The 17650-nt window shown below is 53.5% G+C and overlaps 1 protein-coding gene across 1 annotated transcript; it reads left to right on the top strand.

Annotated features, from left to right (window-relative positions):
- The first annotated feature begins 752 nt into the window (after positions 1 to 752).
- SCRT2 (scratch family transcriptional repressor 2) lies at positions 753 to 17232 on the top strand. The gene is made up of 2 exons (XM_037004611.2): positions 753 to 984; positions 11841 to 17232. The coding sequence occupies exons 1-2, from the start codon at positions 852 to 854 to the stop codon at positions 12629 to 12631; spliced, it is 924 nt and encodes a 307-aa protein (XP_036860506.1). The 5' UTR covers positions 753 to 851; the 3' UTR covers positions 12632 to 17232.
- The last annotated feature ends 418 nt before the right edge of the window (positions 17233 to 17650 follow it).

Here is a 17650-nt window from a genome sequence, read left to right as displayed (position 1 = left end):
GGCAAGCTCACACTCTTTTCTTTGCATCCCCTTGCCTATGTCCCCATGTGTCTGAACCCCGCCTGCTGGGACCACCTCCCTCCTCTCCCCTTGGCTTCTCCCTCTTTCTTGCACTTTCCTTTCCCTTTCTTTGCATCTCTGGGGGGCTTTCTTACTGCCCGTCTGGATCTCTTTTTCTCCCATGGGTGTCTGAGTGTGTGTTCCTACTTCTCTCCATCTCTTTCTTCTCTGGTTCTCTCATGTGTCTTTTTGTCCTTATATTGGTCTCCCTGCTTCTATTTCTATCTCTTTCAGCGTGTTTCTTTCTCTGTGTGTCTCTGTCTTTCTCTGTGTATCACCTCTTCTCTCTTTCTCTCTCCACCCCCACCCCCAACTCCTCTTTCTCAGTCTCTGTATCTCTGTGCCTTTCTCGCCTTCACTTTCTCCCCTCCTGCCTGCCCGGGGCTCCCTGCGCCTGGCCTGCCCCCACCGCCGCCGGTTCAGGGGAACGTGTGCGGAGCGATTGTCCTGGGGGACATTTGATGGATTAGAGCGCTGAACAGTTCCATTGCTAGGGGACCACCTGATCTCCTCCAGCCTGCGTCCCATATAAAGCCGGCAGCCGGAGTGCTGAGCACAGCTTCAGCGACCGCCTGTCTGCGCGCCGCCGCCGCCAAGCCCGAGCGGGAGCCAGAGCCAGAGCCGGGGCCGCCGCCACCGGTGCCGGCTCCGCGCTGCCGCCCGCCCGCCCGCCCGCTGGGAGCTGTCCAGTGCTGAAACCCCGAGCAGACAGCCAATCGCGCCCGGCTGGCCGCCTCCCCCCACCGGGGCCCCACGCAAGTGCCCCCGCCGAGCCCCCCGCCAGTCGCACCATGCCGCGCTCCTTCCTGGTAAAGAAGATCAAAGGGGACGGCTTCCAGTGCAGCGGGGTGCCGGCCCCCACCTACCACCCCTTGGAGACGGCCTACGTGCTGCCTGGCGCCCGGGGGCCGCCCGGGGACAACGGTGAGTAGAACCCCGTCGGGGAGAAGAGGGGAGGGGAGTTCGGGCCCTCCCCAAAGCGGGCCTCGAGGAGGGGTGCGCGAGGTAGGGAACCCCCGATAGATTTCCCTGGCTGTGGCACCTCATGGGCTTCCCGAGGGCCCGGCGGGCGGGGCAGGAGATAGGTCCGTACAAAGGGAAAGTCGCAGGGTCGGCGCATCCCACAGCCACGCGCCAGCCTGGACTTTGAAAGTTGTGGCCCTAGAACGGCGCTGGAGTGAGGGGTGCTGAAAGAATGAAGAGAGAGAGAGGCACCCATGAAAGGCTAATGCTGGGGGACTAATGCAAGAGGCAGTGTGTGGGTCCCCAATCCCTGTTGAGGGAAGGAGGCTGGCTGCCTGAGTATGCTCCCCTGATGGGGAAGGTAAGTGGCTTGGATTACCAGTCCCTGGGGAGATGGGGTTGGCTCCCTAGGTCTGGTTGGGGGCACCCTCCTTCCCTTCAAGCCTGCTCCCCTTGGCCATGCTGGACAAGTGTTCTCAGGCCCCCTTTCTCAGCAACTCTTTTGTTACCCTCAGCCACATGCCTGCCAAAGGCTATGCCTGTCCTGGGGACTTCAAGGAATGGGGGCTTTCCAGAAGGGGATCCCCTAAAGTGGCTCCTGGTCCCCTGGGCTGCACTCCCTCCCTATTCCAGCTTCTCACCCTCTTCCGGAGCCAGCCCTGCTATCTCTTGTCCCTACCCCAACCCACTCCATCTCTCCTCAGGGCAAGTTCCTGCAGGCACGAGGGTTTGGGGGACAAGAGAGGTCATTCAGGCCCAGAAGGGGGGGATCTCCAGAGGGTATGAAGAAGAATCAGAGACTGCTTCTGTGGACTCTGTCTCCCATCAAGGGATCACAAAAGGGTTCCCCTCTGATAGCCCCCACCAGGGCAGAAGTCTGGAGAGGAGGCATCCCTTTGGCAGTAAGAAATCTAACATCATGTGTGGCATCACCTTTGGGGTGTGAGAGAGAGAAGGGAAGAGGAAGGCAAAGGGTAAGGGAGAAGAGGAGAGAGGAGGAGGAGAGAAGAAAGGGCTAAGGATGAGGGGCAAGGTGAAATGGCCTGGGAGGGCGGGGGCTCCTGCCTCAGGGATTTCCAAGCACTTCACCCACATTCCATCACTCTGACAAGCCAGGTAGCAAGAGGGGGCTGGGTAAAGGGCTCTGTGACCTCATCAAGGTCAAAGAAATTAGGGAGTGATCATGGATATAGCTATAGCCCCTAGGCCCCTGGCCTCTCCCAGATCCCCAAGAGAACATATCCCTTTTCTTTGCCCACATGTCTCTTATTATACTGTCCTCTTTTCTTGACCCCAGGGCCTTTTGGGGTCAAGGACAGAAGCCCAGGGATATGGCTGGGCTTGTCTGAGTGCTGGCAGGACAGAGGGTGGACCTGGGGCCATGCCAGGGCTTGGGAGCATGTGTGCTGGGATTTGGGTAGAAACTGAAAAGCCTGCAAGATTGGAATGTGGATCCCTTGGGGACTTACACAAAGCCCTGGGCTCCTATCCTCTAAGGCCCCCTTGGTGCTGTCCCCAGCTAGCTGAGGAAACCCAGAGAAGCCCAGAGAATTTCTCATGTACAGCCAACACTGCAGACTGTTTCTCAGGAGGAAGGCAAGAGTGCCTTGCCTTGAATTTAGTCCAAATAAGCTTTGAAAGGAGCCCCTGAGTGAAGGGTAGAGTCAGGGCAGAAGTAGGGCAAAGCCATCAAGCAAGAGAATTTCTGTGGAGGTTCCACCAGGTTTGACACCCTAGAACCACCCCTATATTTGGTTCTTTTGCCAAAAGGCTCCAGACCAGCTCCCTGAGGCTATCCAGATAATTTGATATCTGGCTCAGACAGAATGCTGGGAGGCCTGGGCTCTAGATCTCTGACCTGCTGAGTGACCTTGGGCAAGTGCCTTCCCTTTTCTGGTCCTCAGCCTCCCCAGGAGTGAAAGAATTCAGAAGGAACTAAGTATCTTTCCAACTTTGATAAGATTAGCTTCTATGAAGATCAAGTGTTGGGTAGAAGGCACTAGAGATGCCTGGATGAGGGTCTAACAGAATGCAGGGGGCTATTGTCAGGGTTTCTGTAGGATATCCAATGCCTGGCTGAAGACGGCAGAGTTTCTGAGACCAGGCATTTTCCTTGGCTTCAGTCTCTGCAGGCTGCCTCATGGTGAGGACAGGTATCCTGGCCTGACCACCTTGGCAGTGTCTGCAGTAGATGGGTAGTGCTGGAGACCAGGGGATGACCCTTTCAGCCTGGGTTTGGCCAAGAAATACAGGGTCTGCTTTATCCTATTTTCAGGGGTATCTCCCATCTCTGGGGTGTGGCCAGACTTGGCAGTAAAGGCTCCCTCACTCCACGGGTGGGTAGGGGTGCTGGGGGTCCTCAGAGAGCCTGCCAGCTTCTAGTAGCCTGTTGTCTCCGCTCTGCCGGAAATAACCTTGCTGAGCGTTTGAGGGAAGTGTGAAAAATTGCTGAGCTGACGTTTTTCTCTCCCAGCGTGTGTGTAAGTGTGCTGGGTAAACAAGGAGAAAGGAAGGAGGGGGGGAGCTGAGGAGAGTGAGGGAAGGAAGGAGGGAGGGAGAAGGGAGGCAGGAGGGGGAGTGGGGAGGGCCTGGAGCTGGAGATAGTTCCAGTTATTAGAAAGATCCTCTTACAAGCCATTCCTGCAGCAAAGGCTGCAGGGTCAGGATGAGGCTGGTGAGAGGGGAATCTCAAAGGAGGGTGGTGCAGGGAGGGGGAACTGTGAATGTGTAAGCCAGGGGATCCACAGGCTCCTAACTGCTCAAGATCCAGTACCCCAAATTAAAGAGGTGTATCCCCAGTCCAGGGAATGCCTGGGAGTGCTAGAGAATTCCTGGAGGACGACTCCTACACACACACACACATACACACACGAGCAATGCTCTTCTTTGCTTCCCTATCTCTTCCCTTCATTTTCAGCCTTCATGGGCTGGGCAGAGGGTGTAGCAGGTGTGTCTGGGCTCCAGGCTCCCTGCCCCTGAACCCCCAGAACCCCTGATTAGGGAATGGGAAGAAGCTCCCCAAATGGGGAAAGCTCCAAGTCTTTCTGCAGAGCCCCCAAAAGCAGGGAGACCAGATCTAATTCCACTATTTTGTCTGATATGCCTCTTCCACGCCTGCCCCGCTGGCTCCTCCACTGTTTCCTGCCTCCATGGAGCCTTACTTTCCCCTCCTTTCCCCTGGGTGATTCAGAGCACACATTCAGTCTCTCAGTGAGATGACAACCGACACCCTCCTAACCCTCTCAGAACCCCACCCTCCAACTCCATCGAGCCCACTCCTTCACAGGCCTGGCCCCACCCTGGGAGGAGCTGGGGACTTTTAGCCATCCCAGAAAAGGCTGCTGCCCATCCATCTGCAGGCAGCAGACTCCATGGACCCAGCCGAGGACATCTTCACTGATCCTGGAGTGCCTACCTGCCACACACCCTAACTCTGAACCCCAGCTGGGGACCAGGTCCCCCTTCCCCTGACCCCCCTCCCTGGTCTTGCCCCCATACTCCTTTAGTGTACATTCCACCCAGGCAGATGAGGGATCAATGCCAATCCAATAACACAGTTGTCCGCTCTCTGCAGCTACATTAAGTCTCCTCAGCAGACTGAGGAAACACTCACTTCTGCCCATGGGCTTATCTAGTTGACCACATTACACCACCAACCACTTCCTCTCACTCCCTCTGATGGCGCCAGGGAGTCACTCCTGGCCAGGCCTGGGAGCCTGCCTGAAAGTACCCAACACACTCACCCCACACCTCAGATAGTCCATCTGGGGAGCAGGGATGCAAAAGGCCTCACCAATCCCTTGGCAAAGACAGCCCAGAGAAGGCTGGAGAGATACCCAAGGACACACAGCAGGCCCATCTTGGTCTTCTTTAATCACCACCCTCCTTAGTATCTTGGTCTTGGGCCCAAGGTACAGGTTAAAGACATGGCAGAGAAACAGGTTTAAAGTCCAGTTCCAATGTCCAGGTCCAGATCTGAGGTCCAGGTCCAACGTCCATGTCCAACCTTAGGTCTAGGACCAGATCTGAGGTCTAGGTGCAAGGTCAGTATACCAGGTTATGGGGCCAGTCCGAGATTCATAATAAATCCATGTCCAAGTTCAAGTTTCAACATCCAGGATCAGATCCAGGTCAATGGTCAGGGTCCCAGATCAAGAGCCAAGTCCAATTTCTAGTCTAAGGTAATGTCCAGGGCCATTCTCAAAGCTGTCTGGATTCAAGTCTTAGACCCACCATTACCTTTCTCCATGGTCTTGGCCTAGTCTCATCCTACCCCAGCCTCAGCTTCCCTTTCATGAATTCTAGCAGTTGAACTTGATCTCTTTTAGCTCTGACCTTCTATGGACCCAGAAATCTTTTTTTCCTAAGAATTAGTCAGTGGAAGTGTGGAATAACAGGGTCCCTGTGGGATATGGAAACCAGAATCCATGGTTCCCCACTAAATACTGGGTCACAAGGGAGACATGAGGGGCCCAAGCTGAGCACCAACTCTCTGGACAGTCTGTTTGTGGTTCCTGAGGCAAGGCAGGAGAACACATCAAGTCCCTGTGTCAGCACAGCAATTTATTCGTCCCAAAGACTCCCCCTGCCGACACACACACTGGGCAAAGAGCAGTAAGCACAGAGTAGGATTACCTCTAACCTACAGAGGCAAAACTAAGGACAGAGAGGCCCCAGGACTTGCCCAAAGTCATAAGGACATAAATGGGAGACTCTGTCACACCTCCCTGGTAGGTGCTTCATCCACACATTCAAGGGACCCCCACAGCCTGGAGGCCCTCTGCAAGGCATGGCAAGATACTGCTGAGAGAGATGAGGTCCCCAGAACTCTTGGCCTCCATCCAGCTCTGGTCTCCTCTGGAGTGGAGTGTCATGTCCACTGCCAGCCTTTGGTAGGAAGGGAGGTTAGAATGGGCCCTCTGTGCCCTTTCAGCACAGAGAAAGCGTGGGCAGAAAGCAGGAGGGCTGCAAAGATGGTGTGCATTGTGCAGGACACCCAGTCTCCAGCAGAAGGCCCAGAAAGGGCCCACCAGAGATTCCCCTGAGGGAGCAGGAGGCTGCTGTACTAACCAGTGCTGGGCAACTGAAGACCCTCAGCCACCCATTCCTATCTACACAACCCCTTGAAAAATCTTTCTAATTGATTCCTGCAGAGCTCTGGGCCTTCCTGTGGGCCTTGGGAATTGGGTCACAGGAAAAAACAGAATTTGGGTAATTTCAGAATTTGAGGATGGTGGGGAAGGGCCCCGGAATCTTCTAGAAGCTCCCTGGGCCTGGGTCAGTGGGCATCAGTCCCATACCCCACAGCCCTGGTCATGTTAGGCCTAACCTCACTGCTTATCTGGACTCAAGGACCCCCTCCCCAGAGGGCAGGTATACCAGCTGCCAGGCCCTTGGAGAAGCTGGGTGTCATTTCTGGTCCAGTGCCCAGGGAACCGCTAACAAAGATGCTGTAATAAGGGGAGGGGAGGTACCAGCCCCTTTGCCCAGATCTATGAGCAGACAGGAGAAACTATTTTTATCCTGCTTTGCTGCTGACAGACCTGGCTTTCTGCTCAGCTGGCTGGAGCTGATTCTCGAGGCCCGAGGCCCTGGCACAGCAAGAAGCAGCTCTAAATATACCCAAGCAGCAGCCCCTCCAGCCCCCACTACTAAACAGGGCTGGGCCCTCCTCAGGAAAGTGGGCCACCTGGGAAGCTGGCCACCACTGGGTCCCTCTCTTTTTCTGCGCATCTCAACACAGAGAAGTGGTATTGGGGATGGAAATTTCCTAGAGGAAGTTGGGGACCCTGGGAATGGGAGAAACTGGGAAAAGTAGCCCGGGACCAGGAGGCAGGAGTCCAGCCTAACTCTGTTGCAAATTTGCTGTGTGACCTGAGGTGGGTCAAGGGCCCTCTTTGGGCCTGAGCTTCTGCAGAACTAGGGCACCAAAGGAAGTGACCATACTGTTCCCTTAGACACAGGCTAATGTGCATAAAGCGCTGAGCAGGTGCCTTATATACAGTAAGTGCTCAAGAAGTGTTAGTTGTTACTTTTACTAATTATTATTTATAAAAATTTACAAGGGGCTGGAACGTTTTCTAGAACAACAGCTCCTCCCCACCCCCAACACCCCATCATCCCATCAGACACAGGCCAACAAGGTGGTATTTGAGGAACCCCACTAACTGAAAACCATCCTTGAAAAAACTGCAGGCTTGGAGGATTTCAAGCCTAACCCCTCCTCCAGTGACCTTGGGCAAGCCCTCCTCTCTCTGGGCCTCTGGGCTTCCTGCAGGGCCTGGCACATGGAGGGCTCCTTGGTAGTTGGGAGCAAGGAGTATAGTAACAGTACTTGCCCAAGAGCCCTCTACCCTCAGCCCGAGGGGTCAGATGGTTGGATGAGGCAATGTCTGCACAGCACCAGGACCTCATTTCTCCTAAGATTCCTTTCCCATTTTTTTGGGTGTAGGATTTTTGTTTTGTTTTGTTGTTTTAATGGATTCTAGACCCTCAGTGTAAAATACCGAGACTCTTGGGCAGAGAAAACCAAAAGCATTCTCAGGTGACACATACATGACATTTCCCCATCTCCAAAGTGTTTCGGAGCCTCCTCCATAGCCCCATGTAGCAGGGATTGCTCTGGTTCCTATACCTCAAATGGGGGATTTGAACCCAGAGAGGCTGCAATGACTTGCCGAAGGTCACACGGCCAGGGTATCTGTGAAAAAGGCAGGTCTCCTCTCTGGGTCCCCGGCCCTCCCTGCCTCTATCAGGACCCAAACAAGAAAGTCCTGTCTCACTGTGTCAGCTGAGGGACAGGCAGCTCAGTCTTCCATAGCCACCTGTGGGGCAAAGAAAGTCACCCAAAACCAACTGGGTTCCATGCACAGAGTCAGAGCACAGCTTATGGTGTCCTAAAGGGTTCTCCAGGGTTGAGGTCCGAAGAGGTGAGGTGGTTTGCCCAGGGTCACACAGCAGCCTGAGGCAACCATGTATGTCTCTTTCCACTCTCTGGTAGATTAAAAGGACATCACCAGGAAATACAGGGATAATAATAATGACAATTATACCAACAGCTTGAAAGGCTATTGTATGCCATGCATTGTCCTAAGCACTTAACATGCATTGATTCATTCAATGCTATTATGAGCTCCCTTATACAAATATGGCACAAAAAGGATAAACAAATCACAAAGCTAGGGAGAAGCCTGTGGATATGAGGAGAATGAGGTGAAGTTGATGGGGGTTGAGGGACAGGGGATAGAACAACAGGCATCAATGAGGGCTCTATTAAAATAGATCTGTTTTTATGCAGAAAGGGTCTTTAGGGCATCCTGGTTAATCTTCTGCACAAACTGAGTCCAGAGAGGTTAACCAACCTAGCCAAGGTCCCAAAGCAAGTTTGAATCACTGCCTTCTAACATGACCACGCCAACTCTCAGGCCCCCTGCCCCTATCCCCACACCATAACCCATGCCAAACTCCACAGCTGCTGGGCATCAGATCTGGCCCACAGTGCCTGTCCTAAAGGCAATTCCACATCCTTCTCTAGGCAGAGGGTCAGCCTTTGTGTGAGGTGCCGCTATTTCATGATAAAGTCCTCCAGCAACTTAGTAAGATGCTGCAGTGCTGAAGGATGCCACCAGAGGGCGCTGTGGCAGAGAGCCCGGTTTGGGTGAGGAGACTGCCTGGACCTACCACCCACTACAAGTTTTCTCATCAGACCATGAGGTAGAAATTACACACCCTAGGTGAGGAAACAGAGGCCCAACAGAGGAGCAGCAAGATGTGTCTGGACAGATTCCAAGAAAATTTCGGCACAGAAACCCATCTAGAGAGACTTGTTATTACTTGTTAGAACAGCAAACACAAATTGTGGGTTTACAATGTACCAGGCACTGGGTAGGAATCCTGGTTGTAAGTTACTAGCTGTGCAACCCTGGGCATGTTACTTAATTACCTTGTGCTTTAGTTTCTTCCTCTGTAAAACGTTACCAACCTTAAAGTCATGAAAGTGGTATGCATTCATGAAAAACAAGTGTCTGGCACATAGTGCTCTAGGATGTTGGTTATTGTTTGTTCTCTTTTCACTTACTGTTTACTCATGGACTCCTTATTGCAACTGCAGGAGTTATGTGCTTTTATTATCCCCCACTTTACAGCTGGGTGAACAGAGGTACAGAGAGGTCAAGTAGTTTGTCCAAGGTTACACAGCTGGGGCTCAGTCGAGGTGTGGAGCACCAAAGCGGTGCTCCTAACAAAGATGCCATCCTTCCTTAATAATAGAACAGGCAAGGCACTGGTACCATTATCAGTGACCCCTTCCAAATGGATTCTATACCATCCCATATCCAGAGAGAGGATCTGAGGCATGGAAGATGCATGACTTGCTCAGTCACCCAGCTAGAATCTGTCAAGAATCAAGTTGTCCTGAGACCAGGGAGACAGAATGGCTATAGCAGACCCTGCTGGGCTGGAAACTGAGGCTAGCCTGGCAAGTCTTTATCATCCATTTATCACCAATTCACAAACACCTATGGAGGGCACAGTAGCTGGGGCCCTGGGATAGGAGATGAACATCCCAGCCACAGCCCCTTCCTCAGGGACCTCCCAGCATGTGGAAAACAAGGGGGGCTGTGCAGTGGGTTCCAGTCCTTGATCCACCCCTTGAGCAAGTCCCATTACCACTGTGTCTCTCAGTTCTCTTAATACAGAGGATTTTTGTAATAAAAGTCTTTTTGTGATGATTCAATGAAGTGATGTGAGTGAAGCACTTAGCACAGAGCCTGGTACACAGTAAGTGTTCGATAAATGTTAGCTATTATTGTCATTATTAGTAATTACAATAGGAAGAAATGCAGGAGAAAGAGGGGGTCTGTGAGTGCCCAAGAGGTATTTAACTCAGTCTGAAACAATACTCCCTGAATGTTTTGGGGCGTGAGTATGGGCCTGATTCCTGGAGTGAAAAGTGGGGGAACCTCCAGCCCAAAGGCAGACAGGAGGGGAGGAATGGGGTGATGAGAAGCTGGACAATCCTCTCCCCTGCCCCCCCCCCAATTAAAAAACTGCCACTACCACTGACTGCCTTCTCTGCATCTGACCGGGAGTCCCTCCCTACTGAGTCATCCACCCCCACGATCCCTAATCACTTCTGTGTGCACAGGTCCCAATGTGGGCAGCTGAAGAGACAGAGGGAAAAATAAGTCCACACCTTTGCCTTCAGGGTTAGGGTAGAGTGTGCACAGACTTCACCCTGTGACGTCCCAAATGCCAGATGAGAGGCAAAGGCACAGGGGCTGAATCCGGCAGGCTGTTCCAGGAAAAGCAAGCTCCAAATCCATTTCCCTGCTTACAAGTCCTCTTCCACCAGCTCACTTGGGTGGGGAAGACTGAGGGTGAGAAACCCCGACAAGTCTCAGGGTCAGAAGGGGAGGTCAAATCTCCTGCTTTGCCACTCCACAGCTGTGAAGCCTTGGAAAGGGGCCTAACCTCCATTGTTCTCCAGAATCAAAAGACAATGGAAACACTTGATAATTTAGTGACAGGAATGTAAGTTTCTGCCTGTTTGCCAGAAATTCTCCTGGCAGCCCAGACTCTAGCTCCTCAGCGAGAGTGCTAGGACCATCCTAAGCCCTGGGAGGCAGAGACAAACCGGGGTGGCCTCTGCCTTGGGAAGCCACTGTGGAATTCCTTGGGAGAGGCCCGGCCCACTCACCAACCACTCTCTCAAACCCAAGGTGGACAGGATTTCTGGCACAACTCTAGAAAGGAGGGAGGGAGAGGTGAATTCTCATAGGGGGACTCTAGAAGGCTTCTTATTAAAGCAGTGGGCAAAGCAGGCTTGGGAGCAAGAATAAGGAAGTCCCTTTCCTGAAGCACCTATTACAGGCCACACACTTGACCTCTTTTAAATCCTCCAGCAGCCCTGGGTGGTGGGTCTAACAGGGCTGTGATTTATTTATGCAACATCTATTCATCACACACCTCCTTTGAGCCAGGCACATGTTGGGCACAAAAATCCAGCCCTGGTAAATTCATCATCTGGTGCAGGAGGCAGACAATTAAATAATCTTCAGCGAAGTTACTTTTTCAAGCAAGTAAAAAGTATAATTATAATAGTTAACATTTATATAGCAATTACTTTGTGCTCCCTCTCTGTCTTTTCTCAATTTCCTTACATGTACAATGGGGTTTATAACAGTACCTACTTGGTAGAGTCTGTGATGATTAAATGAGTTAACATCCATAAGGCAGAGTCTGGCTCACAGTAAGTGCTTAATACATATTTCTTTTCATCCTTACTCAGTCCTTCCAAAGTCCCTGGGTGGGGGTGTCCAATTATAAGATCCATTTTGTAGATGAGGAAACAGATTCAGAGATGTTACAGGCCTGGAATGCAGGATGTTGTTGGATTAAAAGAGAACATGGGCTTTGGCGTTAGCCTGTCAAGATCTGATCCTGGCTCCATCACTCACTAGCTGTGAGCTTAGATTCTATATGCCTCCGTTTATCTGTAAAGTGGGTATAAGACCTTCTTCACTGTGTGGTTGTGAGCACTTAAAACAGTGAACACGAAGCCAATAGAGGCACGGTCTGGGAAGGGGGCGCTGAGGGTAATTTTTACTGTGGCCCATGGAAGAAGTATTTGACCCAAACAGCCTGACACCAAGAGCAGAGGTGCGTGACAGCGACCACCGGCCTAGAGGCAGGCATCATTTTCCCAGAGCGGCCATGGAGACGCCAAGCCAATGGACACGGGGAGTGATCGGCCCGAGGGGGAAGCCCTCCTTCTCGACACCTCACCTTCCTCCTCGCTGCCTTCTCGCCCCTTCCAGGTTACGCCCCGCACTGCCTGCCCCCCAGCAGCTACGATGCGGACCAGAAGCCGGGCCTGGAGCTGGCCCCGGCCGAGCCCGCGTACCCGCAGGCGGCGCCGGAGGAGTACAGCGACCCCGAGAGCCCACAGTCAAGCCTGTCGGCGCGCTACTTTCGCGGGGAGGCGGCCGTGACCGACAGCTACTCCATGGACGCCTTCTTCATCTCTGACGGGCGCTCGCGGCGGCGACGCGGCGGGGGCAGTGGCGACGCGGAGGGCGCGGGGGACCCCGGGAGCGCTGGGGGACGTGCGGGGCGCGCGGGGGCGCCGGCGGGAGGCGGGCACCGGCACGCCTGCGCCGAGTGCGGCAAGACGTACGCCACGTCGTCGAACCTGAGCCGCCACAAGCAGACGCACCGCAGCCTGGACAGCCAGTTGGCGCGCAAGTGCCCGACATGCGGCAAGGCGTATGTGTCCATGCCCGCGCTGGCCATGCACGTGCTTACGCACAACCTGCGCCACAAGTGCGGCGTGTGCGGCAAGGCCTTCTCGCGGCCCTGGCTGCTGCAGGGCCACATGCGCTCGCACACCGGCGAGAAGCCGTTCGGCTGCGCGCATTGCGGCAAGGCCTTCGCCGACCGCTCCAACCTGCGCGCGCACATGCAGACGCACTCGGCCTTCAAGCACTACCGCTGCCGCCAGTGCGACAAGAGCTTCGCGCTCAAGTCCTACCTCCACAAGCACTGCGAGGCCGCCTGCGTCAAGGGGGCCGAGCCGCCCCCGCCGGCCCCAGCTGGCCCTGCCAGTTGAGACTCCCGCCGCGCCCCCGCGCCCGCCCGCCCCCTTTGCCCTCTGCTCCCTCTCCGTCCCCCAGCTGCGTTTCCCGGCCCACACCCTTCGTTGGGGACCTCTCCTAGTCCGGAACTTATCTCTCCAGCCCCCAAACCTACAATTCACTTCCAGCACTGTCTTCCCCAGCGCACCCTGACCCACATCTCCTAGATTAGGACCGTGACCCCCTGTCCACGCCCTCAAGGCTCCCAACTCAGGCACCAGGTCTGCACCTCTCCGGGACCCCAGAGCCGTAATTTTCTCCCACCTAGATCATGTCCCTCTCCCTTTCTTCCAGACCTTCCGTCTCACTTCTCAGATGAGTTTCTCTGACCTTTCCTCTATTGGACAAAGAAGGCCCAAGCCTACTTGACTCTCACACCTACCTTGGTTTCCCTATCCACACCAGATCGCAGGCCCTGCAGCCCCCAGACTACATTCCGACCCCAGATTACCCCTCTGGCCTCTCTGCTGTCTCCCCGTATGTGTGTTCACCTAGAGATCTAATCTTCATGCTTGGAGTCCCCAGTCTGTCCTTGTTTCCCCGCATATCCGGGCTGTAGGTCCGGCCATTCACACACCACCACCAACTCCACACTCAAACACAGTTCCCACCCTCTTGGGTCTCCGGGGCCTTCGCATGCACCTCCACTCCCTTTTCTCTCCAGAACTCTCATCCCTCTTGCAGCTCCCACCCCTTTGAGTTCACCTGGCCAGGGGCAGACTTGAAGGACAGCTCAGGCCCTGCCCCCTAATGTAGCGTGCCGGCCCAGGACAGACCCTCCCCGGACTTCCAACCTGGAGTTGCCCTCCCCCATATTCTCTGAGCACTTTCCCTGACCCCCAGGACTACAGGCACCCCTCTTTATTTGTTGGGGGGAGGCCTGGGGTACCTCACAAATGCCCTTCCTTCCACCCGTCTGGGCCTCTCTAGTTATTTCTTTGTGTATTTATTTATCTATTTATTATTCTATTTAATCTCTTGGTCTCACCCAGGTATGGTCTGGCTTCCCCAGCTGGACTGGGAGGTCAGGGAGTCAGGCAAGGAGAGGGACAGCAAAGGCCACAGAGCGCTATCCCCACTCCCCCCACCCCCACCCCCACACACCTTTCTGGGGAGTGGGGAGTGGCCTCACCCTCATCAGGGCCTGAACTGGCTGGGGAAGGCGGCAGGAGAATGCTGACCCTCAGCGGGAGGGTAGGAGGATGTCAGGAGGTCCAGGCCCGGGGCAGGTCCCCACCCTCCTGAACCTTCCACTCCCACTCCAAGGAGACCGGTGGGAGGAGCCTCCTCGATTTGTTTCCTATTCCTCTTCTTGAAGGACCCCAGGTTCCAGGGACCGACTGAGCCCCGGACCCCGCTGGGGCCTCCTCCGGCCTGCTCCGCTACCGGGGAGGAGCTCTGCCTCCCGGCCACTTCTATGCAACTCTCCTGGGCTGAGGGGCCAGGGCTGCCAGCCATCCCCTCGTTGGCCGCCACTACCTCCCCCACCGCGTGTTTGCATGCCCAGGCGAGGACAAAGCACACGCCTCCACGCTCACAGGCCCTGGTCCCCTCTGCTTTAAGCACAGCCTCTGCCCCATCACTAGGCGCCCAGCTCGGGGAGCAGGAGTCCTGGACTCTCTGACCCCCCTCCTTTTCCCCTAGCCACAAAGAAGGGTGGAGACTGGAGGGGCCCCTGAAGCAGGGGCACTTCTCTAGGGCTTCTCAGCTCCAGGCCCCCCAGGGAAGTGTGGCAGCAGGGATGGGGGGAGGGAGAGGGGTCGCAGAAGCAATTATGGAGGGTGTTGACCCTGTAAATAGGAACTTCCGACAGCAATAATTTTCCATGCATGCTAAGACTTTTGGCCGTATTTTGTATGGGCGCTTGGCGCTCCTCCTCCCCCATCTCCTGCCCCAGACCCCCAACCCTTCCTCACCTCCAGCAGTATTACTTGTAACGCAATTCAGGGATATTAAAGGGACTTTGGCCACTTATCAGTGCCTCTAGACCTTGTGACGGGGGGGTGAGGGGGAAGGCATCTGAGAGGCAGCCGGATTTTTTTTCACTCCGTTTTCCTCCCTGTGGCCTGACCAGCCTCTAGCTGCCACTAGAGGTCACACAGCTCCGGGGGCCCCTTGACATCCACAAGGTCCCAGGCATCTTCAGTCCTAAATACTCAAATAGTGGAATCACAAGTGTTCCAGAACCAGTAACATAAATCACCCCAAGACATTAGGGAATGGTGGAGCCTGTGACTAAGAGTGTCACACCTTAGACCTAAAGAGTGTACCTCACCTTAAAGAATTGCAATTCAAAGTAACTATACCTGCTAAATACAACTGTGGGCCAGATTTATCCCTTGACAGCCAGTTTACAACCCCTGTATTCTTTCCCCACATTCCTTGCTGCTTTGGCCAGGTTTCTGACCTGCCCTGTTGGTCACACATGCAGCAAGAGCATGCATGCAAAAAGGTTGATTTTGGCTCAGCAGGCAGAGTTGTCCCAGTGAGCTGCCCCTACAGCCAGTGAGCTAGCTGTCACCAAAAATGTTCAGGCAAATGTTGGACAACCAAATCAACCTCCTTGCCAGGGAACCCTTTCAGGTTTCCTCCTTTTGTAGGCAGTGCACTTTACTTTTAGATCCTTACCCTTGCCTGTTGGCCTTTCCTTTCACATATCTCTGTGTCCTGAGCACTGTCCTATGTGTTTCTGGCAATGATAGCAATTTGGGAACCCTCCACAAAATCTCCACTGGTGTTTGGAGAGGCCCAGGCTCCTGTTGCCATCATTCCTAGCCACCCATGCAGTCCCCTGTGGCTACATACTGCTCCTGACAGGCTATTGCATCAATTACATCCTCAGGTCCAGAGAACAGAACCCACTCTAGATCAGCATTTTATAAACATCTAGTTCTCTGTATTAAATCCCCTTAAAGGAGGACATTGGCTGATGACAGAACTGCTGGATGTGCTGAAGGGATGAGTCCACAGCAGGATCCCTAGAACACCACCACAGAACTGGCCCACCAGGGAAGCTGCTGGCTCTTCCACAGCCAGACAGGAGGGAGTCAAGAGGCTCACTGGAACTATTGAGTTCAAGAACACAGCACTTTAAGTGCAACCCAAGGATCATGAGACCCCTGCCACTGCCTCTGTAACTATCTCCTGTCTCCCACTATGCTGGTGGCTTGACATCAGAACAAAACTTAGAACTTCCATAAACATCTTGCCAGTAGCAAGAGAAAAGGCAATAAGAAAATGGCCCCTGCCCACTTCTGCCACCCAAATTCCACAGAAGTGCATCTAAATGGCAGACCCTAATTAACTGTCATTATCCTTGCTGCAGGGAAGTCTGAGAAATGAGGTTTTTAACTCTCCCACATGCAATTGAGAAGGCACCCTAGAGGGAGATGGGAATGGATGCTCCGTGTCCATTGACTATATCCAGCCCAGTTTTAGTGGTCTGTCCTCCATCCTTCCCCACTCCCTCCTTGATTGGCAACCACACAATTTGGGGACTGCACATCAGCTTAAGGGATGGTCATGACTGGTTGAAGAGTAATCCCATCCCCCATTGGTTGAGAAATGGGTATATGACTCAATTCTGGACAGTGAGACTTAAGAAGACGTTTGCTGGGAGCTTGCAGGAAACTTTGCTTCTTCCTCTCTTTTAAGAAGAAAGCCAAGTCTTTTCCCCATAAACATGAACATGGAAGGGTGTCATCGTGTGGCAACGAAGGAAACCAGCCTTAACATGAAGCCCACACCCTGGACGGCAAAGAGATGGAAAAGCCCACATCCTGGATGATGTCAGGGAGCCACTGAAAAAATCACCCTGAAACTCATTCAATATGCTGCCTCTGGACTTCATGGTATATGACATGAGTGTCTTTATTGTTTAAGTCAGTTGAATCAGGTCTCTGTTTCCTGCAGCCCAGAGCACCTCAACTGGCATATTGAGCCAGTCTGCTTTTCATAATTCTCCCAAAGGAAGACCTCCACAGCGTATCTCTCTGGTTCTCCTCTTACCTGTCTGGCTGCTCCTAGTAACTTTTCAGACTCACCTTCTATACCCAAGCAAGGAACTTTCTTGTATGTATGTGTTCCTCAAGGTTCTCTCCCAGACTCTCTCCTCTTCTCACCACCCTCCCATGAAACAATCTTATTACACCCATGGCTTCAATTTCCACCCATATGTATATGACTCACAAATTTACATTTTCAATTCTGACCTCCCTGAGCTGCAAGTCCACATCTTCCTGAAGGCCACCTCCACTTGGATATCCCAAGAGCACCGTACACCCTTAGTCTGAAGCCATGATGTAGTTCTCTCCCAGGGTTTCCCACCTCCATGAATGGAACCAACACCCATCCAGTCTTGCAGCCACAAAACCCAGAAATTATCTCTCCTGCCTCTGTCTCCCCAACCCTACCATCCAGTCGTTCACCAGGTTTTATTGATTTTTCCTCTCCATCTTCTCTGTCTCCACCCTAGACCATAGTTACCATCATCTCTTACCTGGACAACCAGATCAACTTTCTCACTGGTCTCCTGGATCCATTCTGTGTCCACCCCCCCACCCCCCACCCTGCCAACCTCCCTTCCTCTCTCCACAGCAGCCACAGGGATCTTTTTAGAAAAGCAGATCGGATCATGTCACTACTATCCCTCTTCCCTGCTTAATGACTTCCCACTTTGTGTTGGGGGTGGGGATTGTTGGGGGTGTAATTACTTAGGGTAACTTTTGAAGCCTTACCTGATCTGGCTCTTTCCACCACTCCAGCTTAATCTGCAACTATATATCCCTTTGCTCTGAATTCCAGCTGCCTCTTTTTAGCAATTTTGTGCCCTCCTGCCACAGGGCCTTTGCATAAGCTATTTTCTGGTAACATATTCCGTATGCACTGCCATCACCACCACTCTTCACTACTTAATGCCTTTTCATCCTTCGTCTCCCACCTGGGTGGTTACTTCCGCAGGTGCCACATGCTGTTCATTTGCAGCACATACTACC

Source organism: Manis javanica, chromosome 5, assembly GCF_040802235.1.
Source record: "Manis javanica isolate MJ-LG chromosome 5, MJ_LKY, whole genome shotgun sequence".
Lineage (NCBI taxonomy): Eukaryota > Metazoa > Chordata > Mammalia > Pholidota > Manidae > Manis > Manis javanica.
Note: the sequence above shows the minus strand (reverse complement) of the source record. Positions and strands in the feature narration are given on the sequence as shown.